Source organism: Nanorana parkeri, unplaced genomic scaffold, assembly GCF_000935625.1.
Source record: "Nanorana parkeri isolate BGI_ZX_2015 unplaced genomic scaffold, ASM93562v1 scaffold173, whole genome shotgun sequence".
NCBI lineage: Eukaryota > Metazoa > Chordata > Amphibia > Anura > Dicroglossidae > Nanorana > Nanorana parkeri.
In genome coordinates, this window is record NW_017306441.1 from 585,542 (window position 1) to 606,685 (window position 21,144).

General features: G+C 44.5%; 1 protein-coding gene across 1 annotated transcript in view; it reads right to left on the reverse strand.

Moving 5' to 3' along the window:
• Positions 1 to 496: 496 nt before the first annotated feature.
• The window catches only part of GRIK5 (glutamate ionotropic receptor kainate type subunit 5), a 168,116-nt gene continuing 147,468 nt past the window's right edge, over positions 497 to 21,144 (reverse strand). Inside the window, exons 17-19 of the mRNA XM_018554791.1 lie at positions 11,441 to 11,569; positions 5,602 to 5,723; positions 497 to 1,644 (exon numbers count right to left, since the gene is read on the reverse strand). Of these exons, the coding sequence (XP_018410293.1) occupies positions 1,186 to 1,644; positions 5,602 to 5,723; positions 11,441 to 11,569 (710 nt within the window). The 3' untranslated portion in view covers positions 497 to 1,185. The remainder of the gene's footprint in view (positions 1,645 to 5,601; positions 5,724 to 11,440; positions 11,570 to 21,144) is intronic.

Sequence of the window (21,144 nt, forward strand, 5' to 3'; positions counted from 1 at the left end):
AAGATCTTCTTTCTGTTGGCTCAGTGAGCATACAGTTTCTACAGACACAATCCAAAATCCTGTGAAAACCCTTCTCAGAAGAGTGGAGGTCATTATAGCTGCAAAGGCTCATTAATGATCATGGTTTTGTAATGGGATGGTCCGCTGTACACAAACTTTGGCTTTTTAGTGTATCACATATGGTACCCTTTAAATTTAGATCTATATTGGGGTCATTCTTTTGCAGCTCTGCTTAGGATTCCCCTCATATTGAGTCAGAATACTCAACCTTCTCAGTACTTAGTATCCAGCTCTCTTTTTGGCTCATGAAGGTGAGACATGTCTTTAATTATACCTGGATATCTTAGGGAACAAAGTATAACCTTTTTTTGACTGATGCCCCCAGCATAGATGGTCTCTTCCATTTTGTCCGGCACACATTTTTTGTATTTGTGATTATAAATGACATATGGCGTCCCCACCCCTTTAAGGCAATGAAATAAGGCACACACCACGCAACGCTCCACTTAATTCATTTGTATCAAAGCTGTACGTTGTATCATAATCAATCTCCCAAACACCTACGACATTCCCATGTCCTCTCACGGATATGCAGATATAAAAAAAAGTCGATAAACAGCAATACGTATATTGCTGATATTGGAACCAACAAAAAAAACACACAGCGTCTAGGTTATGTTTTTCTGAACCCGGCTGTGCATTCAAGATAGGAGTGATTTTGGAAGTCAGCAAATCGGAGCGGCAGCAGTCACCTTCCGGCAGATGTAGCGTTCTTTGTGCCGCGCCGCCGTCGCCAGGTTAATGCATGTGGTGAGAACTGAGAACCTGAGTCCTGGGTCTGCTCCATCTACACACTCTAATCAATGCTGGGGCACCTTGAGAGGACAGGGCACTGACAAATGGTAGAGGTGACAACAGTACATAGTGTGTCGGGAGAGGGGGGGGCAGTCTATTTTTCGCACGCACAGCGTACATTGTAAAATACTGAGGCATCGCAGTGTTTCTGATGAATGCAGAGGAGGCTTCGTAAGGATCCCCCACCCCACAACATTTGGGGGGTACAGGGGGGAGAGGAACGTGTGTCCAGGGTCCAAAAGCCCCCATGTTATCTTCATTTAATACCTCTTCTTCTCCTCCTCTTACACTAAAAGGCCCATAAAACTAGTCTCCATGACCCCGCTTACATCACTCGGGGGCACTGGCATCTAAGGGGTCTGCCAGTCTCCGATGATGTGAGAGGGGTGTCAGATCCTCAGGAGGAGGAGGAGGAGGTGGTGGTTTGGGAGACTGGGGTGGTCTCGGCAGCGGCGGTGGCCCCCTCAGAGTCTGTATCCTCCGACACTCCTGGCAGATTCTGAAATGGGCGCACCCTCCCCGACCTGAGGAAGACGTGGGGTCCTCCTGGAGTCGCTGGGCACCTGGGGCTGGTGGAGGGTGAGGTGGCGCTGGAGGGTGCTGGTGGGTCTGGTAGAGTCGCCCGTTGCAGAGGCGTGTCTCCCTGGTGGCACGGGGCGGCCGGCTCAGAGAGAGAAGAGTCCTTCCGTGCAGGTGGCGAGGGGTCCTGCGGCGATGGCGGGAGCGTGAAGTCTTTTTGCAGGACACGGCGCTGCGAAGTTCACTCAGCATCTCCTGGCATACGGAAATCTGCAGCACAGAGAAAAAAATAATTAAGTTAAAGAAGACCTACTCAAATAAACAAATCAATACCGTATTTGCCGGCTTATAAGGCGACTGGGCGTATAAGGCGACCCCCTAATTTTTCAGTTAAAACATAGGTTTTGGGCTATACTCGTATAAGACTACCCCCCTTCCGAGGCAACACCATTTAAAAACATCAACATGGGCCATTTTGTTTAAATACACCCACTAATCTGTCAGCCCGCTGGATGCGCGGTAATACCAGAGTCATACTGTATATTGTGCAGTGATGACTTCAGCTAGAATCCTCTGCAATGCTGCACACTGAACCCTTACAGACTTGTATGTGGCCACCCCAGGAAGGAGCTTCACTATTTGACTTGTTTGTCCCGCTGGATGTGCGGTAATACTGTATGTACGGTAGCTTCGGCTGCAGTATACCGCGCTGAACCAATCATGGAAAGCGATGTACGCGGTATACTGTATGTAGCTTCAGCTACATACAGTATACCCCGCTGAGCAAATCACGGTGAGCGATGTATTCTATTATTGAATACAAAGCCTGCTCGGATTGGCAGAGGTTGTGTACATCGCTCATCGTGATTGGCTCAGCGCAGTATACTGTATATAGCCTAAGCTACCGTACATACAGTATTACCTAACATCCAGCGGGCTGACAGATTTGTATACCCGGCGTATAAGACGACCCCCGATTTTCGGGGGATGTTTTTAAGTATAAAAAGTCGTCTTATACGCCGGCAAATACGGTACACCAAAAAATAACCATATAGTCATTGGAGAAACTCTACAGCACTATGCAAGAAACTTTTCACCGTGGACCATCATTTTTGACTTTCAAGTAGCTGTAATGACGCGCTGCACTGCTTCCCGATACAGGAAGTATCGGGCCAGGCATCAGATTTTTGGGGCGATTACGAGTACTCGCCCAAATACTCGGCATCAGCACCGATATCGATACTAGTATCGGTATTGGCGCATCCCTACCTTCGGCCATTCTGATTGCCACCACTATTGCTTTTTATCTCTATGGGTACGTCATACAATCTATGCAGAACTGAACTTTAGATAAGACAGATGGAAAATAAAAAAAAAAGCAGAATGGGGAAAAATGACAAATAAGAGTGTAGAGAATCGGATAACAGGATGGAGAATAAGAAAGTGGAAAGGAAATAATGGCCGTGTGGGAAGCGCAGAGCAGAACAGCAGAACAAACACAAGCGGCAGGGGACAGGAGAGTGGGCGAAGAATATGCACTGACCCCTCCGGAGAGCCGGCTCAGAACATCTGATGCAGAAAAAAGAGCAGGCTTATGAAACAATAAAATACCCCTTGTGTGTGCTCATAGCAGGAGAGTCAGGGATGGAAATGTTTCATTTATATCTTATGGAGAGAAAAGAAAGGGAATATGGAGGTGCAGTGCTGGGCGCCCGGGGCAGACAGGAGTTGTATACAAATACTGTATATTTAATTACAGTTTGCTATATGAGCTAATCTGGCGTATGCAAGTGTAATAAAGTAGAACTCAGCTTTTCCCAATATTACGGAGAGATTTTCTTTTATGAATTCAAGGACGACCACGGTGGAGCAACAAGATAACCAGTTCTGCCCAACTACCATAGAATAATACAAACAAGTTTCACCCCCCCTGGAGGATTCTCCATAATTATTCTAAATGAACAAATTATAGGGAAATCATCCTGTGAGAAGTTAGAATCTACCTTATGGGTAAGTGGACATGGCTCTGAATTCCTAGAGATACAGGAAACCAACGGGTGAGTCAACTCACCAGTGTCAGCGGAAAATCTAGATATTAACTTTAGGTGGAGTTAGCCTTTATTAAATATATTAGTTTGTAATAGGTACTGTCTATACAGGCCATTGTAGTATCATTGAGTTATTGATGTGTTTATAGTCTAATAAACATGGCGGGGGTATTTATAAACAATTCACAGAACCATTCGCCCTTCGAAATTGCATATATATTTGTTCTGTGCGAATGGAGGCAAAAGTGAATGTTATTAGCATATTTTCTTTACAGGTCGAATGTAATTTCAGGTAAATACCCCATTATGGCCCCTAGATGGAGCAGAGGAGCATAGGAAATACGTATTTATTTCCTATGCTCTTTAGCTCCAGTCTTTTTGTAGTGATGTTATATATTTGAAAATACAATACCTTCCCATTTAAAGCAGTTAAAGGGGTCAGGGTTGGCTTGTTTAAAAAAATAAATAATAATAATTGTTGTTAAGAACTTGAACATGCAAATATTTAAACTCCATAGTCTGGGAACATGTGCACTTTAAAGTGACTTTGTAACAGGAAAGGCACTGGGACTACCATTGTTGGTCCTTTTTCGAGACTGCTACTTGCTTGGACGTGTCTAGAAAGTCCTGGAGCAAAAGACAAAAAGAATAGGCGAAAGGACGGCATGACAGGGTGGGCAGGCAATTAGGCAGTAAGGGGTTAAGGTTAGTAAAGTTGGGGGGGGTGGTGGTCACTTACCATCGATTGGCCGGGCCAAGTCATCCGGGAGGAGCATCTGGGGTGGTCTGAGTGGGCGGAGGGTGGTCCAGTCAGTCTGGAGCTGGCACACGGTTAGTACTATTCACGCCCTCCCTCCCTCGTTTTAATTTTGTTTTTTCCTATTTTATTACTGTTTGTCGTGTTTCCTTTGTCTGTGTTGCCTAGGTCCTGTGAAGGCAGGTGTCGGTACGTAGAAATCCGGTTGGACTCGTCTGTGGTGTGTAGTCCTGGTTGTTCTCTGGCGGGTTCAGCAGAGAGAGGTCGAAGAACTATGTGTAGGTAGGTCTCTGCTGTTACTTCCTAGGTTGTCCCTGAGTCGGTGTGTTGCGGCTAGGGGCCAGTGGTTTTCAGGGGTAAGCAGAGATCTACTGTAGCTGAGTAAGGGGTGCCTTCACAGACCTCAGGCCAAACTACGTATAGGGATACAGTTGTGGTATATTGTCATATGTCATGTTTTAAGCGACAATAATACTTTATGAGATTTTGTAATAAACGGCTGATACAGCCATTTTATATCCAATCCTGTTTGGTCCAATTTTTGGGAAATGAGAAGTTGATAAGGGATCAGATGCTGTAATCAGCTGTTCATGGTTGGGAAAGATAACTATGTCTTACCCTGTCATGTTTCAATGCTTGAGTCACAGACCAAGAAGTCCTTATCTTTATATTGGCTCCACGTCAGAGAATCAGAAAACATTAAAACAAAAACATCATCATTACATGTTGCCTAGGTCCTGTGAAGGCAGGTGTCGGTACGTAGAAATCCGGTTGGACTCGTCTGTGGTGTGTAGTCCTGGTTGTTCTCTGGCGGGTTCAGCAGAGAGAGGTCGAAGAACTATGTGTAGGTAGGTCTCTGCTGTTACTTCCTAGGTTGTCCCTGAGTCGGTGTGTTGCGGCTAGGGGCCAGTGGTTTTCAGGGGTAAGCAGAGATCTACTGTAGCTGAGTAAGGGGTGCCTTCACAGACCTCAGGCCAAACTACGTATAGGGATACAGTTGTGGTATATTGTCATATGTCATGTTTTAAGCGACAATAATACTTTATGAGATTTTGTAATAAACGGCTGATACAGCCATTTTATATCCAATCCTGTTTGGTCCAATTTTTGGGAAATGAGAAGTTGATAAGGGATCAGATGCTGTAATCAGCTGTTCATGGTTGGGAAAGATAACTATGTCTTACCCTGTCATGTTTCAATGCTTGAGTCACAGACCAAGAAGTCCTTATCTTTATATTGGCTCCACGTCAGAGAATCAGAAAACATTAAAACAAAAACATCATCATTACAGCCAGAGAAGCAGCATTTTAAATGAGAGAGGTCAGCGACCAGGGCTTTGCCTAGTGGCAGAACTGTGAAGGTGGAGAAACACTTGGTTGTGATTTGCTCAACTTTTCCCATATTGTCATCAAGCCACCTCACCTCCTCGTTGTCCACCGAACGTCTCGTTGACCAGACGAACTCCATAATGGCCACAAACACGGCAATGATGAGACCACAGATCAAAACCACAAAGATACCTCCAATGTTCTCCATCCCCAGCCCTGTAAATAGAAAAATAATATAGATCAAAGGATGGTCTTCCAATCACTGATCAAAACATAGGAATAGCTGCATTAAAATTCATACTACCAAGACAACTATGACATGATTTTGAGCCATGTGACTGGAAATTCCTTCAACTAGTCATAACATTCCCATGGACACTCATTTCAACCTGATCCCCGCTGACTTGATGTTTGGTTGATAGACTATCGCCCATTGGTCCAATCTTCCCATAATGGTCCTCTGATTGTCTATGTTGGTGCAGTTCTACACGACTGATTGTGAGACACTCACATCACTGCAACACGCCTTTGTCTAATGATCACACAAGACGTTCAGGGCTGGATTTACTCTCTCTGCTGCCCCAAGGCCAGGTTCCTCAATGCGCCCCCCTCCCCGCCACCCCCTCCCCATGGAGAATGGCAGACCTGCAGGCTGCATACAAGTGATCTCGGCGACATCCCCGAGATCACTTATACAAAACAAACATCTGCTTCCCCGCTGTACATTTAGCTCTGCTTGCCCAAAGCAGGGCTAAATGTAGAAAACAACTACCTGCCCGGCGCTAGGAACTGCATGTCCCAGGCATTTGGAGATAGGAATTCCACACCCCTGCTGCCCCTCTAATCCCTGCTGCCCTAAGGCTGGGCCTTGGGTGGCCTTGTGGGAAATCCGGTCCTGAAGACGTTAAAGTGTTTCTAAAACAAAACCTTTTTTATCCACAGTATCTATCTATCTATCTATCTATCTATCTATCTATCTATCTATCTATCTATCTATCTATCTATCCATCCATCTGGGATTTTATCTATCTGGGTCCCTGTAGGGTAAGATGCACCCTCTCTATTTGTCTTGGTGACCATCGTCTCCATAACAGAAAGTGATAGAAAAAATGAAACTTTAAGAACAGTCAATGTTTGTTGGGGGAAATGAACAACTGTTCTGATAACACTTTGGATAGATTCCCTCTTACTTCCTGTTGTGTCTCTGGGACAGGAAATTAGGGTAAATATTCCAGGCGGAACACAGGAAGCAAAAAAACAAACAAAAAATGACAGCTGTCTTAACCATTCCCTACTTCAAAACTTTTGATTTTACATACACTTTAAAGCACCATTCTGGTAAAAAAAATTAAAATGTTAAAATTGTTGTCTTGGATGAAATGAGGAAGAGTTAGATTCAATTTTTATTCCTGTCTGTGTTTCCAGGACAGGAGAGAGGTTTTAACCCTTCCACGTTCTGAACAAATCCAACGAAATTTGGCTGTAGTTAATTTTTTAACGGAAACAAACTGACCGAGACAGAATACTGGGGAATTGCAGTCGTGTGTCTGAAAATCACCCTTCTGGTTTTGATGTGATCAGTGGTGCAGCAGTACCAGCTGATGGCATTCAATGACAAATGGGTATGGAAAACATGCACAGGTAGCAGCTATGATGGGCTAACAGCTTTACTCCCCTGCAGGACAGTCATCCTTCCACTCCTGAAAACTTGTGATATGATATTTATAGGTGGAACTGGAAACCTCATATTGGTGCTCTGTAGCATCCGCTTTTATTGAATGTTCAACTTTATTAGTGTCAATTGTAACCCCCGATGGAACCCCCCCTCTCCCCTACAAGAAGAGTGCAGACATAAGAACAGCAGTTTGGGAAAAAAAAAGTGTGTCACTTAATATAGATATTTATTCCATAGAAGTGTCCTAATATCACCTAAAATGGATAAATCTTTAGAAAGCCTGCTCTCAAAACCATAGGAACCCCATTACCATCATCCACAAAGCAATGTAGACAGGAGCTTACAGCCTAGGAGATGTCCAGGGGGCCCAACTACAACATTTGTGCTCCGGTACAATTGGTCAAAGCTAAGCAGGAACCTGTCAGTTCACAAGGGGAATTCACTTGTAGCCAGTTGGTATCTGATGGGGCATTGCCAGTAGAGACAAAGCAGATGGTGGCTATTGTAATCCTTACTAATGTCACTCTAAAATTGCTACAGAGCTGCTACCTTGCCTAGGGCTGCTTTCTGCGTTAGCCTGCATCTGGTATACCCGGAGAACCTTGGGTGTCACCATACAAGGAGAAGAAACATGCAGCACCAAAAAAACAGGCAGTGGGCCTATCCAGTTTCTGAAAATTCCTTTGTATTATGATATACAGTGTCAGAGGTTTTAAACTTGTTCTGCCTGATGAAGGGGATCCTGTGAGACCCCGAAATGTCGCAATGAGTGCATCACACTATGCTGCTTCTACGTCAATAAACAGACGTATTTGATTCACTATTTGGAGTGCCGGTGTCTCTATATATTCTACAAGAGGTTACAAACTACCCTCCATTCTTGAGGGCTTATGGCCTAAGACTTAAACATTTTCGACTAGGCTGTTATATCTGTCACCTGCTGATTGTACCATTCGATCACACAAGCTAGACACAAGCAATTGCCATTCTACAATTAGCAGTCAAATGTTGCATGTTCCTCTTCTGTAAGTCAGGAAGAAGGAGGTGTTTTAAAGTGTTCTAAGTGCGTCAGAACTTTACATCAAAATAAAAAAGGGATTTTTCATATACTGGATTTGCCTTCTGCCTTGTTTTGGTGCTCCATGTTTTTCCATCTTTTATCATCATGGATAAATGAAAAAAGCAATACCGGCGCCCCCGGTTTGCAGAGAAATCCGGCTGTAAAGTTCACTGGTACGCCATAGAGACAGCTCCCACCGGTCAACAACGACCATCGATCTGGGAAACAAAAGCAACACAGAGCGCCTCCATAGTGTAAAACTTTTATTTGATGAGTACAACACGCAAGTGAAAATGTACTTACACGAAAGCCAATGATCATAAGCGTAAAAGGAAACGATAAAATATAAAATCTATCCTCCCCAGGGCACCTCAATTAATTTTTCGGAAACCCGAATGATCTGCGCAGACAGATAGCCCCAAGCAAAATTAAGAACTATGGAGGCGCTCTGTGTTGCTTTTGTTTCCCAGATCATGGATAAATGACTGGCTCCCCATCTGGCCCATTGTCTATGAGTCAGCTCTTGACAACCTTGAAAAGCATTCTCAAGGAATAAATCAATTGGGCAGGTTAGATAACCTTGCCTGCCTGCTATTGAGCAGATAAGACATTAGAAGTTTCTGATTGTAAAGCATTGGGAGATCTGCCACTGCAATAGGGATAACAGTTCCAGTATCTTCTCATCACCAGTGTGGAAAGGAGATTGGGATGGTGCCTGGATCTCCCCTTCAACCCCAATCATGCAGACCCCTTATGGAAAACAAAAGGGAACAGAGCGCCACCTCCGTGAAACACGCAGAGGTGGCGCTCTGTTCCCTTTTGTTTTCTGTGTTCGTGGTGGAGGCCCCAGAGCCTTGGATGAGCAGCCCCTCAAGTCTGTGTGAAATACTGTGATAAACTGTTGAAAACTTTGAGTGTGCAACAGCAAGTGGATTGTCCAGCTGGCAGCCATTAGCGCCAAGAGTTAAAGAAAACTTTTTGTCAGACCCCTTATGGAGTTCGAGTTCCACAGTTCTACATGGAGCTGTGAGTCACAGGGTGGGTTGATGTGCTTCTTACAATGCCAAAAGTTGGTACAACACCCTAAATATAGCAGCAGAGGTCACTAAAATGTAATAAAGTTACTAGTATTATTATTATTATTATTATTATACAGGATTTATATATTAGTAATATCTGTGAATAGTGCTGGATGAACCAATTAATTTGCCCGGTACGTCCCTTGCAATGAACTACTAAAGCGGTCCTCCCACACTCCTGGGCCCCAAGCAGACTGCCAGAGATATAATGACATCATTTACCCAACAAGGAAGCTATATATTCCTCATTGGATAAAATATGCAGTTGTGTAATTACATAATTTAAATGGGTAAATTGTGTCATTTAAAACATCGGGTTAATTGAGTTATAATAATGGGGGGTGGAAAATCTCGTACCCTAATTCCTCGCACCACTGCCAATCATTTAAATAAGGGAATTGGGGAAGCATCAGGCTGTGCGCTATGTGGATTTTTTTAAACGTTTGTAAAATACAATGGAATCTACCTAATTTTACCTAGTACCTAATTTTGACTGTGCATGAGATGGCAGTAAATATTCTGACAGAAGGACAGAGCAGAGCAAACAGAAAGATGACTCTTCAGTGTGCTGTTGCTGAGCACGCACTGTCCAGTTACAGTCTGGGGGTGGGGAGGTGAATAGGCCGCGTTGCCTAACTGCAGTAGGGAAAAGTCAAGTCACCAGCTTTACTCTGTATTTGGTAGACATGTAATGGACAGAAATAGAAATCCTATTACAGTGACTTTGCCATCAGGAATATTTGACTTGGATCATTGCTTTGCTGAAGATCTATGGTCACCGGAGACTCTTTTACATCCAATCTTCCATCCCCATCCTCATTGTAAGCAGTAGTTTCTCCTGCTGGCCACTACTTCATTACTACCATATGTCCTGTAGTAATATAGAGGTCAGCAGATGGAACCACGAGCAGTGGGGAAAAGACATCCGTCACATCTAAAGGTGTCAGATGTGTAGATTCTCCTGTAGGCGTAAGATCTTCAGAAAATCCATGATATGAGTCACTGTGTCCACTGGAGTCACTATGAAGTATATCTAAAGCCAAAACAGTAGGTAGTAGTAGTAGTTGTAGTAGAGTAGGGAAGGTTTTCGTTCCCTGTATCCCATCGGGGAGATCACCCCACTTTCTATCCCATAGAGACAACAGACAACAAGAAGTCTCTCCAAAGTGAATGAAATCCAGTCTTAATCTGCTTCTATTGCAAACAGGTATCCCACTGGAAGGTTTCCCCTCTATTCCTTGTCTGTGAAGGTTCTCATTCAGTTTTATCCTCTATTCCTTGATTTTTTAGCTGTCACTTCCAGTCCCCGTGACAATGGTTATGAAGACAAAAAGAGAGGGTGAATTGCTACAACGGAGACCCAGACAGCAGTAAAACCTGACACATCTAATCCTTCTCCACCCATTCCAAAACCCCCAGAAATGTTAGATTTAGGTAAAATAATATATTTATCTGTTTGCCTGGAGTTCATCTTCAATGTCTCATCTTTGACTATTAGTTTAAACTCGATGAAGCCATCAAGCAGTATCCAAAATGTCATCAAACAGGCAAGCTCCTTCACACTTACACCAGGGCTCAGTATAAAATCATTACACCTGTGTCAGAAAGGTACAGGGAAGAAGATGCAGGACAGAGATGACATGAGGAGACCATAGTAGGTCAAAGGAAGCAAGAAACTAACAGAGTTATTTATAATAGGGTGAAGAGTTTGGAGAAAGCAGGAGAAGGGAACATTCTGGGACAACATAGCTGAACTGGAAAGTGAGCTGAATTGGAGACTTTTTCCAAATCAGCTATTTTGGCCCCTAGATTGTTCACTTCTCCGACCTTCTCCAAACTCTTCACCCTTTTGTGAATAAACCTGTAAAACTCAGTTGAAATGTTGACAAGCCATGTTTAGGTGGTGCAGTAACAGACCGATGCTATGTGTTACCAGAATGAGACGAGGTGACAGATGATCCGTTAGAGGCAATTTCTCTATTCCAGTCTGAGATGGCGAAGAGGAGAATGAGCAATGAGATTGGAACAACATGGAAAGATAAATAGAATAGACAGGATTGGTACTCTGGTTCCGAAAGGATAGGAGTGTGAGGCTACAAAAGCCCTTAAGACCTCTGACCTTTGGCTCGATGGTCCTCCTCCTTGGGACACTTGCTGCCTTCCCACCACTTGCGTTTCAGTATCTCTAAGCGATTGTTCTCTTGAAGCTGAAGGATCGCAAGACTGATCTCATCTCTGTATGGTGATTCTAAGGGAACAAGCAAAGAGACAAAAATGTGATCAGATTTGGGAAATACATTTCTATCTCTATCTCTCGTTCCAAGAGCTTCTTTGGGCATACCAGTACACTAACACCTATTGTTCCCTTCAACCCAAACTTTCTGAACTGCCTTATTTATATAAAAGATGAAGATGGGCCAAGGGTCAGGCTCCCCCTACAAATGCTGACACCCATACCAGCCCCCCATTTATGTAATTGGCTCAGAGTTTCAGACCCTCCTAACCCGCCAAGCTGCCGTGAAATAAAAAGAACCTTGCAACCATCAGAAATCACAAAATTCATGGAGGGAGTGTGGGACAACCTGCTTCCTCCGTCGATTTTTCAGAAAGAATGCCCCTCAGCCCTTGCAGTTCCAACCCATGCATGCCAATCCTCCTGGACACCTGACCTCCAATCAGGTAAGATTAGCTGATCTCCTTTTTATTTTAACCTCTTCTCCAGAGACTATTCCTCCGCCAAATCATGCAGCCCCTCCGCTCAGTCTCTCTGGGTCTGTAGGCATGGTCCACCATAGTTACTTTAGGAAACCCGCCCTGAGAAATGTCTTGCATCCATTGCTAGAGTGCATGAATGTAGCCAGGAAGTGGTTATAAACAGATTGCAGCAGATCGCCAGCACTGAGGTGCAACAAAGGTTTGCAAAAAGCTAAAAAAGGTGTTTTATTTTAAAAAATGACGATTGTCTATAATGCACAGTATCACAGTATGAATCCCTGATTAGTGGCCATTGTGAAAAGTAGGTGATCCTAAAGGACATGACTTATGGTATGAAAGCTTTGACATCTTCCAACATCAGCTTCCTTTGTGGCTCTTGGCATTGGGTCACATAACATCTCAGCACCACAAAGGAATTTGGTTCCTTCCCTCTGCCAAATACTATGATCATAAGTGTGAATGGCACTATATAATGTCCTGCAGACCAAAATGGCATGGTAGTTCCACTCCGGGCCACCAGCCCAACAAATATTAGTACTAGCAGTTGGGCAAGTGCCTCCCTGACCATCAACTGGGTCCTCCTCTGACTTTACGATTATGGGGGCTTCTGTCAGTCCTCTATATATTATTCTATACACCTCCATGACAGGCATGCGGGGCACTTATTGGCACATCATTGTTGGTCTTTGTGCTGTTTTACTTATTTTTTAAATTTTACACTAAAATCTGTGAGGAACCATTAGCATTATTGAAATTTCATAGAACATGGCACAGCATATATGCCCAATCTAAAAGCTAAATGAATTGTATGAGCTCAGAGAAACCATGACTGATTTATATAGTGAGCTGGTGCTTCCATTGCAAAAACCCAGTCTAATTCAAATGCTTAAAAATTACAGAAGCTTTGGTGCTGGCCTCTCATATAGATGGGTCATGCCCGGCGATTCACCCTGTAATACTGTTCCCTTTCTATTGTTTTCTCTGTTTTTTTATTCAGGGCGGGGCCGAGAACGATTGACCAGACCCAACGTGGCAGTTAGTTTTCATGCTTATATTATATGCTTCACTGTCTGATACTTATATGACGTGTGAGACCGCATGGCCTCTGCATTCTTTCTCATTGTACCCCTCCCTTTTGTTTATACATTTTGAAAAAATAAAAACAAATAACAGAAGCTAAATTGTGGGTGGGCTAGGGGACAACAATAGTTCCTAAAGGGTCCTCTTTGGTTTTGTGTAGCTAGAGAAAGGTCACAGCCAATCACAGACCAGCTATCAATCAAGTGTTGCATGTCCACATATGGAGATGGTCTGATATGCTTCTACAAATGGGCAGAGCACATAAAATGCAAATAAAACTACACACTCCTTGAGAAAGAAGAACCAGATCTAGAATAATTCTTATTCTATTGTGGGTAGAGGGGAACAAGGTGTACAGCAGGAACATTTTACTTCTGACATCTCAGAAAGATACAGAAATCCAGGGATAAATCCACGCAATGGTCCCCACCCAGTCTGGACCTGTAAATGTTAAATATCCTACCATCGAAAAACTTCAGGCCAGAATAAATAGAGGATTACTTGAAAGAGCTGCTAAAATGGGAAAACCTGCTTAGTGATCAACCAAAGCTCATATATGCAGTCACATTTATAGGCAATAGCGATAGAGTCGTATTATATGTACCAGTGGTGGGTTAATCAGGTGTTTAGATGGAGCGCAAAGGTCAGGCATGAGTGAAGATGCAGTGATGAAATTCTTGGAGAAATCATTACAAGCTTAGAAAACACAGATTTCAAAGCAGAAGATATTATTCGGAAGCACTCTCAAGGTAAAATAAATACGGGGTTTAATTCTTCACTTAAAGCAACCATCCATTAAAGTAGGCCTGAACTCAAAAAGTGAAGATTTCCGATCTTATAGGAAACATCTAGAAATGGTATTTGTGCTGAGCGGTTCCCCTAAATAATTTACCTTTTGCCTTGAATTCCTTCTGAAAATTGTAGCAGTGTGCTTCCTGTGTCTAGGAACTCATATTCTATATCCTCATGGCTACAGTATATACTGTATCCACACCGAGATTATCTAAGGCAGCATTCTCAACCTGTTTTAGTTATGGCACCCTTGAAAAGTATGCAAAATCTTAAGGCACCTCAGACTAAAATGTCCTAGATTTTAAGGGGGACTCCACGCAAAAACACACAAACAAGTGGGGTTTCCCCTTCACAATGAATTGCTTGCTTCAAATCAAGATTCCCCCCTTCACATCAGAGTCATCCTTTGCTTCAGTAGCCCCCCTTCCACATCAGAAGCCCCTCTTTTTTTATCAGAGTCCCCCCTTCACATCAGAGTTGTCCCTTGACTCAGGAGCCTCCTTCACCTCAATCTTCATTCCCCTTTACATCATAGTCCAACTAACACAACATTTTCAGGCACCCCTGAGGAATCTAGGAGACACACCAGAGTGCCACGGCACCCTGGTTGAGAAAGGTTGATCTTAGACACTGCTGCCTCTGGCTTAGTGCCAGAACAGATGCTCATTTTTATCAAGCCTTAATTTAGGTGCTCTAGCATATTTGATTGCTCAAGCCCTGAAGAATGTGGAGGACTATGAGCTGAGAGTGTTGAATCATTCAAAAATCAATTAGATTCCTTCCTCAGAGACCGTAACATAGAGGGGTACAGGTACTCTTAAAGCCTTAGACCCCAAGGGACTCATATACACACATGCACGTTTTACACACACAATTACACATACAAGTTGAACTTGATGGACCTGTGTCTTTCTTCAGCTTCAAATACTATGTCACTTTCCTCCCAAATGCGTTGGCTATATCTGATGTTCACAACCAATAGACATTTCAAAAAAGACTTTAGTCTACGTCTACTTTTTAGTTTATTACTATGTCCTCGGAACGCATCCAAGAGTTGATTGTCTGTTGAGTGACTCGTTTATCATGATTGGAGAGGAAGCACATACACTAGACTTTAACTGCAGATCTGCATCCTAGAAGGAAAATGCATTCCACTTTATATCCATTAGAGCAGGGGTGGGCAACTCCAGCTAAACTTTAACTACAAATTTCAACATGCCTCTGCCCCTGGGAGTCATGCCTGTGACTATCAGTCTTGCAATGCCTCATGAGACTTCAAATTCTACAACAGCTGGATGGCTCAGCCATGCATTAGAACCATTTTCCACTCTTATAGGTACAGCTGTAACGCTGTATACAAATTAACTGGTTCAAGGCTATAGAAGATTACCCATTTAGGATCTCAGCTGCAGAGCTGTACTTCCCATGTTACAGGTAGTGTATATAAACTGTCCTAAATTGTATACATCAAGCACAATTGATTGCAGACAGGTACTCTTAACAAGTAAAGTTACCTCCATAACACACATGAGCAGGCCCTGGATAATGAGAGACAGGCCACGATAATCTTACGACAACACTATGCAGTCTAGTATGTGGTTCTATATTGCTTCATACAGAATCACATCACAGTCTTTATAAGTATCCAATGCTTCATGCAGAATCACAGCACAGTCTTTATAAGTATCCAATGCTTCATGCAGAATCACAGCACAGTCTTTATAAGTATCCAATGCTTCATGCAGAATCACAGCACAGTCTTTATAAGTATCCAATGCTTTGTACAGGATCACAACTCAGTGTAACATGTGCTACTATATTGCTTCATACAGTTTCACAGCACAGTCTTTATATACTGTATATCCAATTGTTCATACAGGTATAAGAATTAGTAGTAGGTTTAGTTGATCGATACTAGGCTTCACATGTGCAAGCGTATGTAGCCCATCTAAGAACTGCTGTGACTGAGGCCCGGTGCACACCTAGGCGACACCTCACCACGCGGCAATCGTGCACAATTCCGCATAGATTGCTGCGCGTTCACAAGTCACATAGGTGTGCACTGATCGCGCATTATTTTCTAATGGCACCCCAGTCGTGCCGGGCAGAATCACATGCAGAATCACAGCACAGTCTTTATAAGTATCCAATGCTTTGTACAGGATCACAACTCAGTGTAACATGTGCTACTATATTGCTTCATACAGTTTCACAGCACAGTCTTTATATACTGTATATCCAATTGTTCATACAGGTATAAGAATTAGTAGTAGGTTTAGTTGATCGATACTAGGCTTCACATGTGCAAGCGTATGTAGCCCATCTAAGAACTGCTGTGACTGAGGCCCGGTGCACACCTAGGCGACACCTCACCACGCGGCAATCGTGCACAATTCCGCATAGATTGCTGCGCGTTCACAAGTCACATAGGTGTGCACTGATCGCGCATTATTTTCTAATGGCACCCCAGTCGTGCCGGGCAGAATCGTGGCGGGAAACTGCGTGGTCCTGAACAGGCTAAAACAGCCGTGTGTCGTGTATCGGGAAAAGAGGTACTTGTACCTTTTTTCTGCGATTGCCGTGCGGATGTCACCCCATTGAAATCAGTGGGGCCGCACGGCAATCGCTGCCTGCATCGTGCAGGACCGCGCGATCCCTGGACGTGGGTTCATGGAGGTCTGCACCAGGCCTCAAGAGGAGGAGACGTCACAAGGTTCAGGAGAGGTGAATGCAATTAGAAGTTTAGTGAGGCTCAAGTAGGTGCAGGGCATAGCTTGCTGGTTATCTTGCTGGCCAGGCTGGAACTGTAGTAGTGGAGATACGGCAGCCAGGAGCTAAGTAACTCGAGAAGGAAGGTAAGCGGTCTGCGATGGGAAATGCTCAGCGTCTTTCCACAAATTGACAAGACATCGAGCATTTCAAATCACGCAGACTTTCACCAGTTATCAGACCACTAGTCATCGGGGCAGCTCTGATAAGAGGAAGCAAATACCTACTTCTTTACCTAGATGGCCACCTCCATATAGTGGTACAGTGTGGAACAAGGAATAAAGCTGTAAAAGGAACCATTCTTTATAGCTTTTGTGCATAAAAATCTAAGTTATTAACAAAACTGCTGAAGGCAGCCCAGTGAATAACCGAGCCGTAGTGAAGTAAGCCGAACAACGTTCGGCTATTCACTATGGCTCAGAATGGCTGATATCAGTTGTACATCGGCTGAAATCAGCCGTACATCGGCTACCTTTGGCTGCACTTCGGTCAGACGATCATGCTCTGCATATATGCCTTTGGCTCGGCTGAGCCGCTCGGCCGCCTTCAGCTGCTGTACAGGCTATAGTGAATAGCCCGTACAGCAGCCCTTTGGTTCAGGCGCCCAAAGAGAGCCGAAGGATCAGCTGAAGCTACGGCTGGATCCTTCGGCTCCTTTGTGAATAACCCCCTACGTGTCGATGGCTACTTCTGTAAAATAACCTACAATAGTGTTTCTTATTCCATAGCTAACATTTCTCCCTCATTTGGAGCGACTAAGCCTCTTTTGAAACCAATACCACTGTCCCTCTTTCCTCCTTCCTTCTTTTTGGTTAAATGTGTGGACCACTGTAAAAAAGGGACTATTTAACCACCAAAAGTGGTATGTGCATTAAACATCTCATCCATCCTCCAAATCATTACATTTGCTTTTGAGAAAATTCAGTATTTGTGCGGCAATAATGGGTTTAACCAGTGGCGTCACAAGGGGGGTAACACCATTGGAGGGGTGACACCAAAATGACTTACAGTCATTTTGGTGTCACCCCCCTCTTGAAAAGTCAGGCACTCGGTCATGAACCGAACACCCGACAGTATCAGGAGACAGTATCAGGAGAGAGGAGGGGACCCGGCGGCATACCTTATCCCGCCGGGTGACTGTCTCCTCCTCTCTCTGCCGGCGTCCATCACCAAAATGGCCGCCGGCAGGTATCAGAATACGGCCGCGCGTGCGCGGTGACGTCTCGGCGGGGTGACATTTGGACACCGCTCCGGGTGTCACCCAGCATCGGGACGCCCCTGGGTTTAACCAATCACTTTTTGTGTATTAACTCTTTTTGGGCCACATAACTTGGGGGCATGGCAGTGGTTTGTCCTTTGCCTTCATACTTTATAATAAAAGGTGTCCCTCTTTCTCATCTCGGAAGGTTGGGAAGTATTTTTACACAGTAAGCCACATGTTTTCTCATAGGCCCCCCGCCTTATGCAATCAATCTCTGGAAACATGAATAAGATTAAATGCCTAAATCCCTTTCACCAGCAACTAAAGTCCTCTGCAGAGAGTTAAGTTTTCAGCTGTCGAGAGACTACTGGCATGCGGTGCCAGCTAAGACCACCTGTTTCCATTGTGTGCCTGCGCTGCGGACTTACTCTGAGTCGCTTTTCTGCTTGCGCTATCTTAATTACTATATTTGATGGGGACATTGATGCACCATCAACGCAGATGGTCTAAAAGTTCCCAGGAAGAGTGGCCATCTGCCAGAAAGCAATTAATTGAAACAGCTTGAGAGGAAAGCAGCAGTGAAAAGAATTAGCCAGCAACAGCCTCAGAACCATAATATACTGCCCCTCGCTTCTTTTAAGTAGCATTAAAATAAACTCTCTGGCCCGGTAAGACTTTTCGGCTCCTGGCCCCACGGCCACCTTGTAAAGTCAACAATGATGAAGCACTTCTGGTAAAAGTTAGAAAAAAAAAAAGTTATGAGAAATACAAAAAAGCTAAACTCTTTTTGCTTAAAGCTGAACTCTAGGCTGACGGCTAAATACACAAATGAAATACACATATAGGAACCATTTTACCTGCCAAAGCATTTGTATTGCTGCCCATACAGTTTTGAGATTTACACAGCTCTATTAAGGTGCCCATACACTGCACGATTATCGTACGAATAAAACCCCTCGACGATCGGAATATCGTACGATCATCGTGCGACGCACCCAACTTGTCTCGATAGAGGTCGATCCGATAATCGTACGACCGTACCAATAATCGTACGATTTCGATCGACCGCCGATAGTAATCGTTTGATCCCGTGCAGTGGGCATCACCGTTCGTACCATTCCCTTTAAAGGGCAAAAACCATGCCCAGGGACACACAGCATACACATGTCTAAGGCATGTTTGACAATTTCACTTTTATCAAATTGTCTCCAAAAAGAGAATGGACATGTTATTCATGTTGCATGGTTTGCGTTGCATGTGGTTCATTGCAATTATTAGGGGGTCACTTTCAGCAGCCTCATGTGTGGTGCACATGGGGAGTGGTCAGCATGTGTGTCAGCTACATGAGGAGATATGGATTTTGGTGTGAGCATTGGTTCTTGCATCTGTACGCAACATGTAGCCCCAGCAATGGCTGAGCAAGTGGTCCATGTGGGTACCAGAACAGAGGTCTGGATGCTGCGAGTACAGCCAGCTGCCATCATTCTACTTTCGATTGCTCATTCGTTTAACGCATGCGCTGAACGAACAGTGAGATCATTGATTACTCTACTCATTGAACGATTATCGTACGATTACGCACAGGTTTTTGAACAGTATCCGCGGTTGCACGCTACCCAGACACTGAGTGATTATAGTACGAAAAACCGATCGCATACGATTATCGTACGATAATCGTGCAGTGTATGGGCACCTTTACACAGCACAGTCCTCTCTGGCAGGCCAGGAGATCTGATTTTTCTCAGCTGCAGTTGAGTAACCCTTAATGGTCTTGTCCCTGCCCCAGCCTCTGAAAGGGCAGTAAAAGGTGCGGCAGCCGATTGATCAGCTCATCTCTCTCTGTCACAATGCTTGCTCCTCCTATCAGCATGTCCTTTGTTAGCATGTAAGCACTACAACACAACTAATTAGCTTATTATTAGCTACAACCTGAGCTCTGCTGTACAGTGGATTTCAAGATGTTGATACCAAATCAAATCAAGGCACGTACAGTGCTTAAAAATACATTAAGTCCTCGTTCACACCATCCTCGGCGCATTCCGGCCCCATTGTGGCCGGAACGCGCTGGATCGCATTGCGGCCGGCTCAGTTTGTTGTGGGGCGGGAAGGGCATGGCGGTGCATTGAAGTGAATTGCACCGCCCTCTGGCCGCTATACAATCGGCCGCACGGGAATGCAAGGCACATCAATGCCTGCGGTCCTGTCAGAAAAAATGCTGCAAGCCACGATTGAGCCAGAACGCACTGTGAGGATGGTGGGAACAAGGCCTAAGTGATGAATTATTTAATACAGGGCTGGAATACATTTTGTCTTTTATATCTGCCTGGAGTTCAGCTTTACAGTTGAACATTAGCCAAAGTTTTGTTTTAGATACTGTTTTGATGAGTTAGCACAGCAACCCACACAATCCTCCCCTCTCTGCTTCTGCAGTTGGTTCAATGCTTTCCTGAAAGTCTACAGTAAAACCTCTGACATCCCCATCCATGAGAAGAAGTTCACTAGGATGGTCTAACTCAGGATCTACTGGACAAAAGCAGGTAAGAGTTTGCACAGAGTTTGCTAACATTCATACAATCAGGGCCATCCCTTTCATAAGGTAACCTGAGGCTGTTGCCTCAATTAGGGTTGCCACTTTTCCTTCAAGCGAAACCCGAACACTCTAGCGACGCGCAAACATTTTGGGGGAGAAGGAGTCGTGGCTTGTAAATAGTGTCGCCCATACATGTGTAAATATGTTACAGTTGAGACTAAGGGGGTCAGTAGCCCCTATCTTCATTTTGGTTGCCCCTGTCTGCCTGACATCTTGTGTCTGGGTTTCTGCTGCCATGAAACCTGGACACAGGGCTCAAAATCCGGACTGTCCGGGTGAATCCTGGACAGGTGGCAACCCTAGCCTCAGGTGGCATCTCTTAGGGTCACGTGGATGGGCAGCAGGCAGAGCAGCATGGCTGCCCTGCTGCACAATGTTTACAGTGTGCCTGCTGCCCCCTTTCTAGCCAGAGTGTCCCAGGTTGCTAAGAAGAGCCATGCAGGGAGATATGTAAGGGCCATACACATCTTCACACCCAGCTCTTAGCAACCTAAAATGCCCTGGCCGGCATCCCACCCAGTTCATGGCAACCAGTGATGTCAATGTAGATGGGAGGGACGCCGGCCAGGGCTACATGCCTGCCTGCCTAGGTGTCGTCATCAATCCTCACCAGCAGCACGTCCACCATGCCCCCCGGCCTCAGAAGGCAGAAAGCATTGGAATGACCATGCTTGAT